This window comes from Diceros bicornis, chromosome 12 (genome assembly GCF_020826845.1).
Source record: "Diceros bicornis minor isolate mBicDic1 chromosome 12, mDicBic1.mat.cur, whole genome shotgun sequence".
Lineage (NCBI taxonomy): Eukaryota > Metazoa > Chordata > Mammalia > Perissodactyla > Rhinocerotidae > Diceros > Diceros bicornis.
The window spans coordinates 35,927,584-35,944,702 of NC_080751.1; the positions used below are offsets into that span (position 1 = coordinate 35,927,584).

Here is a 17,119-nt window from a genome sequence, read left to right on the forward strand (position 1 = left end):
TTCTGTTCTTGAGAGGAAATTAATTTCCTGTAATCAAATGCTGTGGATTATAGTCTTTGTCTCCTTCTACCTTGGCTTCAGAAGCAACTGCAAGGCTTTTTATTCAGCAACCTTACATGGGCTTTTGTAAAACAAGAAGTGACTTATTCAGCATAGAAAGGTTTCACCCGCTACATTTTGTGGCTCCAGAGCACAGCATATTGCTGCTTTGAGACTGAGAGCCATTGCTTTGTAAGTGAATATATCTGTGAGGCTTTATTTAGGGAAGGAAAGGAAAGTGACAGCAAGAAACCCACATTTAGGCAGAAGAAATCTTGGTGACGTTTAAAAATGGAATTACAAAGCAATATAGAACTATAGGGTTGGTAAATAATTCTCAATAATTAATAGGAACTTTTGTAGAAATAGTAAAAATAATTACTAAATGATATTTAATAGTAGTGAAATGAAAGCCAATTTTACTCTTCTTGAGCTGTTCAATTCCTGGTGTGTATACATATACACACGTACGTATATATCCAATATATATGCAATCTTGAGATTATTTAAATTCATTCTGCATAATTTACAAAAAAAGTGTTTTGAAAATTATAGCATTTTTAATCCATTACATCTGAAAAGTAATCTTTTTTCTGTAAGACAAGGGAAAGGATGAAGATTCAGAGAAAGACAGAAAACACAATTCATAAAGAAAAATGACCTAGGGTCAGAGATAGGATAGAATCTTCTCTCTCTACAGTTCCTGTTCTTTTAAATTCTTTTAAATAATAATTTTAAAAAAGTTAATTATGTAGAGGAAAGGAGCCCCCCCCCCCCCCCGCCATCTACAAGCTAAATCCCAGGACTTTTTCTCCCCATCTGTGATCAATTTTATGCCTGACGAGGCCTTGGAGAAGACATTAATGCACCCTGTCATGTATTTCTTGTACCCAAGGAAGAGCTTTATTTATACTTTGGAAAGACTAAATGAGGGTTTTGTCAGTTGAATAAAAATGGGCCAGCCAGTCTTTTATTTGTTATCATCTATTAGGTACCGAGTTTTGACTCAAAACCAATCTAGATGGTCTTTAAGACTGAGAAAAAATACTTTCTTACTTTATCCGCCCAAATTTAGTCTTGGTGATCACCCAACAACTGCCAGCAAATGAATAACATACACATATACTTATGTAAACAAATAAACCTCCAACAGAAAAGGAAATTAGTTCTGTTTCAGTTTGTAAAGATGTGACTAAACACTTTTTAAAGCAGACAGTTAGACTATTCAAAATGCCTAGATTATCTTATTGTTCAACACTATAGTCATTACAGTAGGAGGCAATATGATTTCTAGAGTAATCCTAAATTTAGCTATCCTGATTCAGAGTCTAGAGTTACCCCTAAGTGTTCTGTATCAACATCAATTTGATTCTTAAAATGATACCCTCTAATATTATAATGTAGGGTCATTATGATTTTATTTTCCATGTTGGGTTTATGGTTTATTGCCTAATGTAGCCACATGGCCCTTTAGAGCTAAATGGAGCTTATCTGGGGTTGCACTTACAAGACCTTGTTGACAAAATTGATCTGTGAGAAAGAAAAGATGGCAACAGATCTCTCCCTGAGTGCTTTGATTCATAGTCCCTAATTTTTAGTGACCCTGAGGCACAAGGATTGCTACACAGAGCAGCAGTATACTTTTCCTAGAGCAGTTGGTGCTATTCCATTAGGCATGGAAATAGATGGTAAATGTTAATATAGCTCTCTGGCATTCAGTAAACTCAGTAATCACTTTGTGTTTTTTTCTCACCTTCTCTCCTATAGCCAACCCAACCCGGGCAGGTGGGAGAGAGCCGTACCCAGGCTCAGCGGAAGTGATTCGAGAGTCTAGCAGCACCACGGGCATGGTTGTGGGGATAGTAGCCGCTGCCGCCCTGTGCATCCTCATCCTCCTCTATGCCATGTATAAGTACAGAAACCGAGATGAAGGCTCCTACCATGTGGACGAGAGTCGAAACTACATCAGTAACTCAGCACAGTCCAACGGGGCTGTTGTAAAGGAGAAACAACCCAGCAGTGCGAAAAGCGCCAACAAAAATAAGAAAAACAAGGATAAAGAGTATTACGTCTGATCCCAAGATCTTAAAAGGACCCTTGTATAGAAATAGTCTTCATTTTATCTGAGACATAATATAAACTTATTTACTTTCCTTTTTATGAAGCACATACAAAAGAAGACAGGGAATGCAATCAGGAAGGAAAGACTGTTTTTAAAAAATAAAAACAAGTATCTCATGCTCTTGTTTCTCCAAAAAAGAAAAAAAGAAAGAACAAGGGCCAATAAATTCCCTAACATCCACAGTGTTTTCATTTACTCTGCCTGTCTTTATGTTGCTGGAACATTTGTAAAAGACAGTGATGACTGCACGCATTCATAAAGCAAAGGAGTATTACAACATCAAGGCACAACACAAAAACAACACAAAACACAACACGAAAAAAGAAGCTACCTATGATCCTGGATTTAGCCAAAGTGCTAGCGCTTTCCTGAGAAGTCAGTTAGTCTGATTGCCAGAGAAGACTATGTCATTTCGAGTGACTGAACCTGCAGACCTTTAGGAGTTTGCCGCCTGGCGCAACTGGAGAAATGGTTGGAACTTGCATTTGAAACAAAGTGCTGGCTTTTTTGAAGACTTGTGTAGGAACACATTCAAAAAGCCCCTTTCTGTTGTGAGGGAAAAAAAAAGTATGGAGGCCTTATTTTCAACAATGTGAAATATAAGGCACATTTTCACACTAAAATTTCAAAACAAAAACAAGAGGGCATAGATGCAATCATTGGGAAATTTTCATGCACGCTTAATATGTTATTACATATGTTTATATAAAATCCATCTCTGTGTGCTTTCTGGACTGTGATAAGTGACGTTTTATAGCCTGTTGTATAGAAAATGCAAAATATATCTCTGCTGTTCAGCCATTTTTGGTAAATTCAATGTTATAAGTGTTGCTAAGTATAGGGAGTTTTATGACATCGGAGCAACAATTATTTCAGGGTTTTGGGGTTTTTTTTTTTGCCACCATTATTAATTGCCACAATTACTTACTTTTTTAAAAGAAATTACAATTTAGTGTTTATTCTAAGGAAGATATGTATGAATGTATATAAAAAGACTCAGCTACTTTTTTTTCTTACATGTACAGCCTTCATTCTGTTGCAATCAAGTTTTAGTATTTGTATGAAAGGTGTGAATTAGAAGGTAAAATATATGCATATGTATCTTATAATCTTCTTTTCTCCCCCAAATTACTCACATTTCCCACATACATTCACCATGCACAATCACAAATACACAGACACACACACACACACAAATCCAGAGGAATCTATCAGATATGATGGAAGAACCAAACATACATATAATATAGCAAATATTTACTGACAAATTGAAAAATAGGAAGGAAGATAGTTGTGCCAAGGTATTGATGACAAATGGGGTGATTTGCTTCATTGAGATCATGCACCCAGGAAACCTCAAGAAGATTTTAGTCCCTAATGAAATGGAACATTTTCTTATCAAATAGAATATCAGTGGTATATTGCTGCACGAATAGGAACCATTATGAGGGCAGGTTATGGAAGCAAAATTGGTTGATCTATATCTTAACCCTGGCTGCTGCAATTGAAAACTTTGTCTCTAATAAAATTATATATTCTCTGAACCTGATGTGCATGATAAACATTTTGGAAAGTAAACACTTTCTCAACTAAGAAAGTATTTTCAGTACTTTTTGATTCTGTATTACTATTCACTCAAAAAGTCATTCTCTGTTGATTATTGACTATATTTTAACTTTTCTGGTTTTACATCCATATCATTAAATATAGTTTTAGCATAACACACATTAAGTAGAAAAGTATAGATTACACACTTGTTTTTGCATATTGTTTCAATGATGTTCATAGCAATAAATTATTGGTATAAAAAGATAATGCAAAGGAAATGCATTATTAGGTTGGAAGGTGATGCCTCAGTGAAAATTGGTTGCATTACTTTAACATCTCCTAAAAGAATGATATTAGATTTCACAAAAGAGAAGAATACCTTTACAATTAGCTTTAATCAGCAAAGGCAAAAAATGCAAAACATCTTTTGTGATACTTTAGTTGATGAAAAAAGCCAAGAAGTGGCATGGATTTCAGACATACAGCACCTTAGAAATATGTATAGTTCATAGCAAATCGCCACTATCCACGGTTGCCAAGTAATTGTGGTGTATGAAAAGTCTTAAAGGTTTTTCATGACCCAGAAAGTAGAGGTATAAAACTAAAATTTAATATCCATTACTTGTGTTTCAGATTTTCTTCTTTTTTCAATTTGCCAGGAAGAATTCATAAGACTTTTTTTTTCCCTCTCATTCAGTCTTACTCAGGGAAAGCCAGTGAAATAAGGTAAATATAAAACCGCTAATTTACAGTTTGAGGTTTTAAAAAGAAATGGTTGCCTTTCCATTTGATCTACTGAACTTGAACTAGTTTCCATCTGGAAAGATTCTAAAATATGGTAGAAAATAAATTAAATAATGGTATTTTTAAGAGTATATCTATGAAGCATGTTGTTTGGGATTGATTTCAATGTTTCTTTCCAGCATAAATTTTAAAATTTCATTCAATGATATAATCTAATATTGTCAGCAAACATATTTCTAATATTATTGGCCTACACAAAATTAGCAATTTTTTCTTTTTTTTCTTCTTCCTTTTTGAATGGAGAAAGACAAGAGTGGAATACAAACTAGGGAGAGAAAAAGACGTGAATAAAATCCCAAGTATCTTCATACCAAACATATCAGGGTTCCATGCATAGTTTCCAGTTAATAGAGGATTTCACACTACCTGGCATAAATTTGATTACATCTCTAGACTGTAACTTTTCTGATTGAGTATGCTTCTTTTTTATCCATGTAATGTGTTGCCTTTTTTAAAAAACAAATACAATTATGTGTGAGGTGGTCAATCCATAAGACATCAAAGAAAGGCCACATGACCCTACCCTTCTAGTGCTTTGTGTGATTGGATATCTAAGGGTTTTGTTTTGTTTTGTTTTTCTGTTGCAAGGCCAATTTATCCATTATTGGAAATGCTAAGCAAGTGGAATCTACTGTTTTGTTAATAAAATATTTCTTAATACAACTGTGGATTTATTGATTTTAAAAAAGTATATGCGACACCATTTTGGGATCAAGTGGCACGCTAAGGAAACCACATTTGAAAGAGAAACCCATCCTTAGACGAGCTGGAGAAGAATACTGACTCCATTTTTTCTGGATTCTAATATTCATTAATCACCTCTAGATCACACACTTAAAGATACAGCCACCAAATGTACCTTTGTTTACATCTTTTCATCTTGTTGATGTATGCTGATTTCATAAATATAGTTTTCTCTGTAAAAAGCAATGCAATTCAAGTTTAGTAAATCTGTGATTACATCCCAACACTATCACTTACTAGTTACAAGTTACCTAATTTCTCTGACTCACTTTTCTCATTAGTAAATTAAGGGTAATAATACCAACCTCATAGAGTAGTAAGAATAATAAGAACTAATGTGCCTAGCGCAGCTAAATGCAAAGAAAAAGTGGCTACTGGTATACTATTATTTTTCATAATAATAATAAATTCAAGAAAACATGTCAAAAATGTTTGCTCAGGTTGTGCTATTTGAAAAATAAAAATACCAAAAAGAAGTGTGTAAAGGAATATACTTGTTTGTTTCCCATATAACTATGTCTGTTTTTCGCAAAAGCAAAGTAACTTTGGAAATCAGATGACCCATCAGTTACTTTCCGTAACTTTTGGTCCAAGAGTTGCTAACTGTTTTAAAACTCTGACCTTTGAAAATAATCTTCTGATAGAAAAGCGTAAGTTTGGTCTTTTCTTCTTCTTCCACAGTAGAAGGTTTGAACATGAATGCTTAATCCATGTTGTACCTACATCGTTCTAGACACATATTATTTCTTTCTTAATATTAACTTATGATTTTTAAATGTAACAGAGAAACAATCCACATCTTCTTAGTGTCTAAATTAAAGACTGTATAATTTAGATTACTTTTAAAATGTACCACATTTCAAAAATGGTGACTACACGAAATGTATTATTAGTAAACAGATAAAGTATTCTTGACCTGTGAGACATAGATCCTCAGAGCCCAATGATTAGGCATCAGGGATTACTAACCTCTAACAATATTTATAAAATTTGGCAGGTATATGTAGAGGAGTATTTTCCTGGCAAGAGGGTCTAATTAGGTTCATCAAATCTTCAGAGGACTTTAAAATTCCCCAAAAGGTTGAGAATCAGTGAAACAGACGTTGGATATAAAAAAAGCTTTGTTATAAAAATAATAGTGAAGATGAATGGTTAATAAGTATTAAGAAAGCATCAGAGATGTCATGTACCATTACAATTGTACATAGGCAATGTCCTTTCCTATAACTAGTTGTACACCTATATAATTTTACATAAATTAATTTTGCTTCATTTTTACAAGTTCAATCTTCAAATATTTATTGAGCACCAGTATATGTAAATCACTCTGTTCATCCCATATATCCCCTCTTTTGAACAACTTGATAATCATTTGAAGACAAACTTCTCTAAGGATTGGAACACTTAAGTAATTTGAAAATATATTGTACATATCCAGTATGCAGCAAGGTCCTCGCCAACAAGAACATCCATCCTGTGGAGGTCATCAGTATTTGAGAGTGGTAGATAGACTACAAAAAATACCTAACTGATCACAAAATATCTAGTTATCTTTAAATTAAATAAAAAGAAAAATATAGCTCTCCATGAGGGTTATACAAAGAAGACACTTTGACCACTTGATAATTCTGCTATCAAGGAGGCTGAGTGGTTCTAGAACAACTATGATGTACATCTTGTGCTTGAGTAAGTACTCTTGTCATTGAATACTGTTACCCCCGAACAAGGCAGAAATTCTACGTGAGGAACATGCATATTCGAGAGGTAGTATCCAGGGTATCTCATCTGATCCCATCCCTATGAAAGAAACAGTGATGCTTTATAAGGTGCCACTGAACCACCTTGCTCAAGAGGGTAAAAGTCACTCTTGAAACAAAATAGAATATGGAGCCACAGTATCAGTCCTTCAGTAAAAATAGCAATAAATGAAAGAAGTCTTATTGAATGCTTCTGGTCTGTGATATTTCAAATGTTTACTGTTTAGAACAATGCGCTTTTACAATTAAATAAAATAACTCAATAATGATCTGTCACAAGCAAAGAATTTAGAACAAGGTGTTTTGGGTTTGAATCCTGAGTTTGAAAATCACTAGCTGTGGGATCTTGGGCAATCATTCAGTCATACTAAGTTTGTTCAGATGTAAAAGTGAGATAATGAGACAACTTATAGGATTCTGAGAATCAAAAAATATAATGCAAGGGGCTGGCCCACTAGTGTAGTGGTTAAGATCACACACTCTAGCCCAGAGATAAACCCACACATCTATGGACAGCTAATCTTTGACAAAGGAGCCAAGAACATACAATGGGGAAAAGAAAGTCTCTTCAACAAATGGTGTTGGGAAAACTGGATAGCCATATGCAAAAAAATGAAAGTAGACCCTTACCTTACACCATACACAAAAATTAACTCCAAATGGATTAAAGACTTGAATGTAAGACCTGAAACTGTGAAACTTCTAGAAGAAAACATAGGCAGTACGCTCTTCGACATCGGTCTTAGCAACATCTTTTCAAACACCACGTCTGACCGGGCAAGAGAAACAATAGAAAAAATAAACAAATGGGACTACATCAATCTAAAAAACTTCTGCACAGCAAAGGAAACCATCAACAAAATGAAAAGACAACCTAACAATTAGGAGAAGATATTTGCAAACCATACTTCTGATAAGGGCTTAATCTCCAAAATATATAAAGAATTCATGCATCTCAACAACAAAAAAACTACCAACCCAATTAAAAAATGGGCAAAAGACCTGAACAGACATTTCTCCAAAGAAGATATACAGATGGCCAACAGACACATGAAAAGATGTTCAAAATCACTAACTATCAGGGAAATGCAAATCAAAACTACAATGAGATATCACCTGATGCCCATCAGAATGGCTATAATTAACAAGACAGGAAACAACATGTGTTGGAGAGGATGTGGAGAGAAGGGAACTCTCATACACTGCTGGTGGGAGTGCAAACTGGTGCAGCCACTATGGAAAACAGTATGGAGATTCCTCAAAAAATCAAGGATAGAACTACCATATGATCCAGCTATTCCACTGTTGGGTATTTATCCAAACAACTTGAAAACACCAATGCGTAAAGGTACATGCACCGCTGTGTTCATTGCAGCGTTATTCACAATAGCCAAGACTTGGAAGCAACCTAAGTGTCCATCAAGGGACGAATGGATAAAGAAGATGTGGTATATATACACAATGGAATACTACTCAGCCATAAGAAACGATGAAATCCAGCCATTTGTGACAACATGGATGGACATTGAGGGTATAATGCGAAGTGAAATAAGTCAGAGGGAGAAGATCAAATACCGTATGATTTCCTTCATTAAGTAGTAGATAATAACAACAATAAACAAACACATAGGGACAGAGATTGGATTGGTGGATACCAGAGGGGAAGGGGGGAGGGAGGAGGGTGAAAGGGATAATTCGGTACATGTGTGTGGTGATGGGTTGTAATTAGTATTTTGGTGGTGAACATGATGTAATCTATGCAGAAATAGAAGTACAATGATGTACACCTGAAATTTTTACAATGTCATAAACCAATGTTACTGCAATCAACAAAAAATTTAAAAAAAAAAAGATCACACACTCTGCTTCAATGGTGCAGGGTACACAGGTTCGAATCCTGGGTGCAGACCAATGCACCACTCATTAAGCCATGCTGTGGCAGCATCTCACATGCAAAATAGAGGAAGATGGGCACAGATGTTAGCTCAGGGTCAGTCTTCCTCACCAAAAAAAAAAAAGAAATATATATATATACATATATATATAATACACTTAAACGCTTTGCGTAATTAGAGTACTTTATTAAAAGATAAAAATTAAAATAAAGTTTACCTCGTTAAGAGTATCACATGAAAGTGTGCTGGGCGGCTACTAAAAGAGTGGAATTATTGTAAAATTATATGTTTAAAATTAAGAATATTTGAAAGGTTTAAGAGGTCTCCTAATATAGATGACATTTTTACAATGTCCCAGACAAAGCATTATCCAGCCATGGCTAAAGGAGTGGTTGCTCCTTTGCAAGGCAGTTTATTTCATTGTAAGATAGCTGTGATTTCTTATTTCTAGATTCCCAGCTTCCCCTCGTTGGTTCTAATGCTCTTTGTGCAAAATACAATATACTCCTTCTTCCACATGACAGCCTTTCCAATACTATCACCCTTGCCTGGGTTTTCTCTTCTCCAGTCTTAACATTTTTGCTTCCCTTGGTCATTAATCAAATTATATGGATGCTAAACTTTTCATAATCTTCTTTTCTTGAACCTTTATTCTTCTCAAAATGTGATACAAAAATGACCACACGACTTGTAAGACTAAACTACAATGGGTTTATCACCTTCCTTGATTTGAACTTTATTTTCTCTCTCTCTTTTTTTTTTTGTGAGGAGGATCAGCCCTGAACTAACATCTGATGCCAATCCTCTGCTTTTTGCTGAGGAAGACTGGCCCTGAGCTAACATTCGTGCTGATTTTCCTCCACTTTATGTGGGACGCTGCCACAGCATGGCCTGACAAGTGGTGCATCAGTGCGTGCCTGGGATCTGAACCCAGGCCGCCAGCAGCAGAGCACGTGCACTTAACCACTATGCCATGGGGCCAGACCCTGAACTTTATTCTTTCTAATAATGACACTTCACTTTTCATTATTTTTTTAAAAAAGCTTATAATACTTATTTGAATTATATTGAATTTACAATCAACTAAAATCATCAAATTTTTTCCAAGACAAGTCTCCTTTAAGTTGTATCTGTGAAATTTATTATTTGAATTTAAATGTGGGACTTGAAATATATTTTCCTAGTGAAAATACATTCACTAGGAAAGATATTAGACATCCCTCAAGAGACCTACCTCTAAACAATACTTCTTAACTGGGGTCGGGGGAGGATTTTGTTCTCCAGGGAACATTTGGTGAAGTCTGGACACAGTTTTGGTTGTCAGGACTGGGGTGGGGAATGCTACTGGCATCTACTGGGTAGAGACCAGGGATGCTGCCAAGTAACTTACAGTGCAAAGGAATGTTTCCCCTAAACAATATCATGTCCAAAATGTTAATATTGCCAAGGTTGATAGGCATAATATGTATCAACTGGCTAGGAGAATACATATCAACTTGCCAATAATCTTTGAGTGGAGATTCACTCAGTGTATCCATCTTGTCTTCCAGAAGATCATGAGAAATTAAGTTGCCTTGCAATCAGCATACAGAATAATTGCCTCCTTATGTGGCAGTGAATCTATTGAGAAAAGGAATTAGTATTTAATTAGTATTTATTTAATTCATAATTCTGTTTTTAATTATCACCACTTCTTGTAAAAATTAGCCACATAGCTTTTATTTTTAAAAATAATTCTCATTTGGATTTCAAGCTCATCACTGTAGAACTTGAAACATCCCTTGAGTATTACTTTTAAAATCGGGGCAAAACTTGCTTCCTTCATCCTTCTTGTTTTCTAAAAATGTCAAAATAACCAGTATAATTTCTGTTGTCACATGAAAGTTCTCTGGACTATATTTGGCCTTGACATGGACAGATAAACTTTTGAAGATGGGATCTGTAAATCATTTACCCTCTGCTTTCTTTAAGTATCAGTTCTCACTGGTATCCTTTTCCTTGGAGTCTGATTTCAAGAGGATTAAGAATAACTGTGTGATTTCTGGCCTGTTTAGCCCATCCCAGAATCTCCAATAAGTACTTTGTTATTTTGTATCATTTTCAGAAGGCCACTGTCATTGACTTTTTCTTCCATCATCCAACAAGCTTTCTCAATATCAGAATGCCCTTCAGAGAGGTGATTCCAGGGAGTACTGGAAGGGGATGGGGAAGTGACTTAGGGAAGAAAGAGAAGCCAAGGAAAACTGTATTACTCAGTAGGCTACTGCCCATAGTAGTACCACTTGGGAATTCTAGGACACAGTGTAGAACATCCTTCAGAATTGTTCTGTTTGAGGGCCAAGGAAATTAGAATATTTATTTATCAATTCCTGTTAGTCTTTTATAAAGGGCTGTTAGGAGATTAAGGGGTAGAGGTGATAATTCCAAAGTACTTTGTGTGCCTTGCAACCTGGCTGAGTACACTCTGTGGTCCAGAGAAAGCCCTCAAGCAAAGAATTGTAAGTGTTTGTAGCCGTAAGCCACTGAGCTACTATGCTCCCCGATGGTGAATGCTAGGGCATATAGATGGGTCACCTGGAGATCTGATACAGTTTCTTACGCCTTTGCGACTTAGTTCTTTTACTTACATTGAATACATTGAGTTCTCTGTCTAGTAAAATCAGTTCTGAACTGAACAGTGCATTCTCCAAAATGATGTGATTCTACTCTCAGGGCAGTCTCTATATTTTCCCTGTGGCTCTGTGATGGTTTTCTTCAGACCACTATGCTTAGCTTCTGGCCACCTTGCAATCATTTCCTACCATAAATGCAATAGTCTAGGCACTTCTATCCTTTTCTCAGTTGTAATGGGATAATTAATCTAAGCATCTGTCATGTATAGCAACTTAGATCCAAAACCCAGATACTAGTATCCCCAAACATAACCCACAACCACTGAGCGTATTGTAGTTCCTCTCTGTGGGTGGGGAAAAGGTAGTCATGGAAATCACATGAACCTGTTTTGTTTGTCCATAGGTTCTTCACAAAAAAACTCACTTTATGTCCCACCGCCCACTGTGAAGTTGTCTCAGATGTCTGCCATTGGCTGGGGAGGGGGAATGTATCCCTTCTCTATCTGTGAAAAAAAACACACAGGGCTGGCCCCGTGGCATAGCAGTTAAGTGCGCGCACTCTGCTGCTGGCGGTCCGGGGTTCGCAGGTTCGGATCCCGGGCGCGCACTGACACACCGCTTGTCAGGCTATGCTGTGGTGGCGTCCCGTATAAAGTAGAGGAAGATGCGCATGGATGTTAGCTCAGGGCCAGTCTTCCTCAGCAAAAAGAGGAGGATTGGCATAGGGTGTTAGCTCAGGGCTGATCTTCCTCACAAAACAAAACAAAACAAAAAACATAAAGAGTGAACCTCTAAAATGTTCAAACATTTCTTCACTCCATGGGAGATGGGATAGAGGAGGTCGTGCCTTTGGTAAGGTCAGCTTGCCCATGTACACTATGTATGGTGCAGGATCTCACCTATACACACTTGCCCTGTGCCTGTGTGAATTTCCCTTGGACATTGGAGAGTATTCCACAGAGATGCCCTCTCACGTCTTTGCACCCTTCCCGTTTCCCTTTTAACCTCATTATTTTCGTTCCTCTGTGACATGGAAATCTTCGTGATATCTGGTATGGGTTTTAAGACGCGGCCATTCTGGGTTCTGTAGGGGAAGGCTTCAAGTCCTGAATGTGGAAAAAGAGAGTGCCGACATCCACGTGGTCTTGTACTCTAGATACAGTTTTATTTTCTCCTTTTCTTTCTATTTCTCTTTATTGGTCCCTACGTATAAAAAAAATCAGATATCACACTGCGTGTGTTATTCCCCTGACAACAATCCTCATGAGATCGCTTACCTGTTCACTTAATGTTGGACCAAAGTATGCTAAAGAGTCCCCATCTTCTTGTTGACCCTGAGTCATGTTACAAAGACACCTCCGTTACTTCAGAAAGAGCTGTATTCTCTGACCTCTTCCTGATTCCCCCACCCCTCATTCCTGCCTGTGGAAGGCAGGGACAGGGCAGCCTAGACTCCTAGGTGCAGTTTTAAAATATGAGCTATCAGAGAGCGCTGAACCCGGATACATAATTACCTTTGATGCCTTCCAATTTATTTCCTCTTGGGTCTTATTTCTAAATTTGTATTTTTTAGAGTTTCTATTCTATTTTTACCGTTTCTCATATATCTTAGCCCTATTTACCTCCAGAGCATCTGGCTACTGGATAACATATATTTTTTCCATATTTTAAAAAATCTCTTCTCCCAAAGTTCACAGCACATGTCTGACCTGTCCCCAAGGTTTCCTGCCTTCTCTATGATAAACTTCACAAAATTTCCTGTCTCTTCCATCACCACACCAGCACCTCATTGTCTCTTGTTGGTGAGAATTACATCCAGAGTACCAACTGATTCTGTTATCTTTCAAGACTTGTCCAAATGATCTACTTTTAATAAGATGAAACTTTTCATAGGTAACGTGAATAGCTGAGATTTTTATATCTTGGTGCTGTGCCAGTTTCTTTACCTATGCTAGTCAAATCTTAGCTATTCTTCTCCACAGTATCACTTTTTCTTCTCTTTACTTTTACTGTCATCAAAATACTCTCCTCATACCTCAACATTAATGTTCAAAATACCTTTATTGGACAAATATTTTACATCAAGGGACACTCTACTTCTGATAACTTCTGATTTTAAAATGTAATACCGAATTTGGACTTGTGGATAAGACTTTGAATGTAATTTCTTGAGTGTGAAAACTGAAGCATGTAGTTAAAATTTTCTAAGTGGTTTAATAGTTAATAATTACAAGCATTTGTGGAATGCTTTAAAGTTTACAAACTGCTGTCAAAAATATCATTTAATTTTCACAACAACCTTCTGTATAGAAGAAAAAGATGATATGTAGATATTTCCAAAAATAACAGAAACAGAATGGTTTCAGAGTTCTTTAAATGGTTTAGGAAGTATTACTTACAAAAAAATTTAACTACTCAAATTAACCAGCCAGCTCTTAATTATTTTTTTATTCTGTGGTTATGAGGACATGGAGGGCATTGTAGTTAATGGAAATCCAAGATAATTCAACAAGGTCTTTATAGCTTTATCATATGACAAATAATTTCTTGGAGTAACTGGGAAATAGCACAATTTTTCTTTCTTTTGAGGTTGCTAAAAAGGGACAGAAACCCAAATACTCAGTAATAAGTCATAATGTGCATCCAGGTCTCAACTAATAAAAGAGAAGTTAAGGAGAGAATGATGAAGCAAAAGAATCTAAGTTAGTTATGCATTTCAGTAATGTGTTGGTGATAATGATATTTCTTATAACTAGCACGTTCCAATCTATTATCCTATTTCATCTTTACAATCTTCCTGTTAGGTAGATACAATTGAGATTCATATCTCCATTTTGTAAATGATAACAGTGAGAACCAGAAAGGTTAAGAAACCAAATGTAAAGTGAGTTCTAGCAATAAATCAATATCTCATATATTAGGTCATGTCTCTCCTGAAACCAGGAGCACTAAATTTAGTATCATAGATTAGAAGAGCTGAAAAAGTCTTTAAACTCCTTATTTTGTAGATGAGGAAATTGAGGCTTAACATTAAGAAGTGACTCACATGAAATTACACTGCCTATTGGCAGCAAAGCTAAGACTAAAACCTGGGTCCCCGACACTGATTCCCACATCCTGTCTCCATAGCCAAGAAATATAGACTCTGCAAGCAGAAAACAAAATGTACCCATTAGGTATGCCATCATTACTTTTCCAAACTTGATTTCTTTCCAGCTCTCTGACGTAAATCTTTTAGCTGACCTTGCTGTTTGTAAGATAAAATTATTGCTTTAAAGTTGGTGGCATTGTCTAGCACGTAGTGGCTAGTGAATAGATTTTTTTAAATGAGTGACTCAATTAATGCAATTGGGTCGGCACTGGCATTTTTACTAATATTTATGTATTATTTCTCCGATGTAGTTGCATAACATACAATTAAAAAATCAGTGGGGAAGATAAACAAGGGATTTATGTTTTGTTGACAGTGTTTTCCTGCCTATTATCTCAAGTACAGACATTGCCTTCTGCTGCCTTTACCTCATAGACCTAGAGAAAGAGCATCCCTTTCCTCAATAATCTTGAAACTCACACCATCCACTTATACAATGCCTTCATTTACTAAACCATTCCTTTGCCGTCCACCTTTGCCTTAACACCTGGTTTAGAACATTCCTTTAAGTTCTGCCACCATCTATGTGGATTTCAATATTTCCATTAGTGATCATCTCAAAAGCTTGACTTCAGAATTCCTCACTCTCTTCAGTCCCAAAGACCTCCATCTAAGGTCAGTCTTAGTTACTGGGGAATAATTTATACATATCAGCAATTTTCTTCAAAGAGAATGCATTTTTGAAATGCAAAATTCTGAGATCCTTTTAATGACTATACATTCTAATTGTTCATCTTTTCCATCTCTCATTCGAACTAAATTTGTTTGCCTCACTTTTAATATCTTGCCCTGCTTTTATATACTATTATATCATTATATTAAACTCCCCTTATATACACTTGTCCCATTGCCTACACAAACACCCAAACTGTAATCAATTGCTTTACTAAAGCCTTTTCAAGAATCCTTATATTTCTTGCCCACTTTTGCAGGCTGGTATAGCAGATAGCCCTGTGGTAAGCCTATCATTCTTCTGTTTCTACTCTCTATCCCTAACTCTTAACATTTTATCATTCTCTTAAGCTACATACATAATCCAGTGGCTGCTAGACATCTATTCCTTAGGTGTCTCAATCACAGCATGTCCCAAACTGATTTCATTATTTCGCCCTTTAAAACCATATGTTAATAGCATTATCATCCTCCCAGGCAGTCAGAATGAAAATAATAGAAACATATTTTAAATAATACCTGGCATGTTATGGGAACTTTACTTTAAATCTCTCTTTTCTGTTTCTACTATATCGAATAAGTCTAATTTTCTACCTGTGCCATATCCCTGGTTAGTTCAGAATATCATTATTTTTTGACTGGACTTTTATAACAGCCCTATAGCAAGTCTCTCTGCTCCATATTTATTTTCTCTCTGATCCAACCTTCACAAAACACACTCTTAATTACACTACTCTCTTGTTCCAAGAAGTTCAATGGAATGGCTCCATTCGATCTTTCAAATAAAGTCCAGAGTCTACAACGGAGCTTGCTTGCACTCTGGTCAGCTTGAGCCAATTTTTCATGCCTTTGCATGTCTGTGTAATTTTGCTTATTTTACCTTAGCCTAAAAATCACTCTACCAAGTTCTCTACAAATAGAACTTATTCTCCTCCATCACAGCCCACTTGACTATCCTTAGTCAAGCTTTCTCTGATCAACCCAGTTAGAATTAATTACTATTGCATTACAACATATTGCCTATGTGTCTATTAATCATTTACTTCATTCTTATTCTACAGCTAGGTGTTTATGTATCTTCTCCATTATACATAAGTTCAAATCTCAACTCCTTTCACAAAACTTTATAAATACAGAAGTTAGAATCATTTTCTTCACCTTTTGTATTTGCATAATGCACTGTTCATATCCCTTAGATTGTACTTAGAACAATTTTTATGCTTTTTAAATTTTAATTATTCTTAATATAGGTATTTATAAATTATTCTGCATTCCCTCTTATGGAAGGTTGGAACTTTTTTTTTATTCATTTATTCAAATATTTTGTAAACACTTGTGTCTCCTATGCCCTGAGTTACGTATTTATCATGGAATCATGAGCCCATGTGGAGTTCACATTTCACTGGGGAAACAAACAGTAATCAAAGAAACACATGCATGAATCATACATTATAATTATTATTTTACAAAAGAAATATGAGTACATGATAAATGAAGTTACCGTGAACTAAGATCAGTTAGTGGATCAGTTCAGTTAACTCACAAAGATGGAGTTAACTAGGTGAAGGAATGGGAAGGGTGTTGGAAGTTAAATCCCTGTGTCAAGAGAAGACTAGAGCATATGACGGACCAAATGAAAACCAGTGAGGCTGGAACATAGAGGGCAAGGGTGCCACGGTGGGAAGAAGCATTTTGCAAAATGAGGCTGGGATCTTAAATAAGGACTGGACAATTTTGTCTGGAGGTGACAGAAAATGCAACATAAACTATCTCAT

At 36.0% G+C, this 17,119-nt stretch overlaps 1 protein-coding gene across 15 annotated transcripts in view; it reads left to right on the forward strand.

The window, feature by feature from the left end:
- NRXN1 (neurexin 1) overlaps positions 1-5,170 on the forward strand; it is a 1,082,241-nt gene extending 1,077,071 nt beyond the window's left edge. For all 15 annotated transcript variants that reach the window (XM_058551255.1, XM_058551254.1, XM_058551256.1 and 12 more), the window contains one exon: positions 1,807-5,170. In XM_058551255.1, the coding sequence (XP_058407238.1) occupies positions 1,807-2,114 (308 nt within the window). In that variant the 3' untranslated portion in view covers positions 2,115-5,170. The remainder of the gene's footprint in view (positions 1-1,806) is intronic.
- The last annotated feature ends 11,949 nt before the right edge of the window (positions 5,171-17,119 follow it).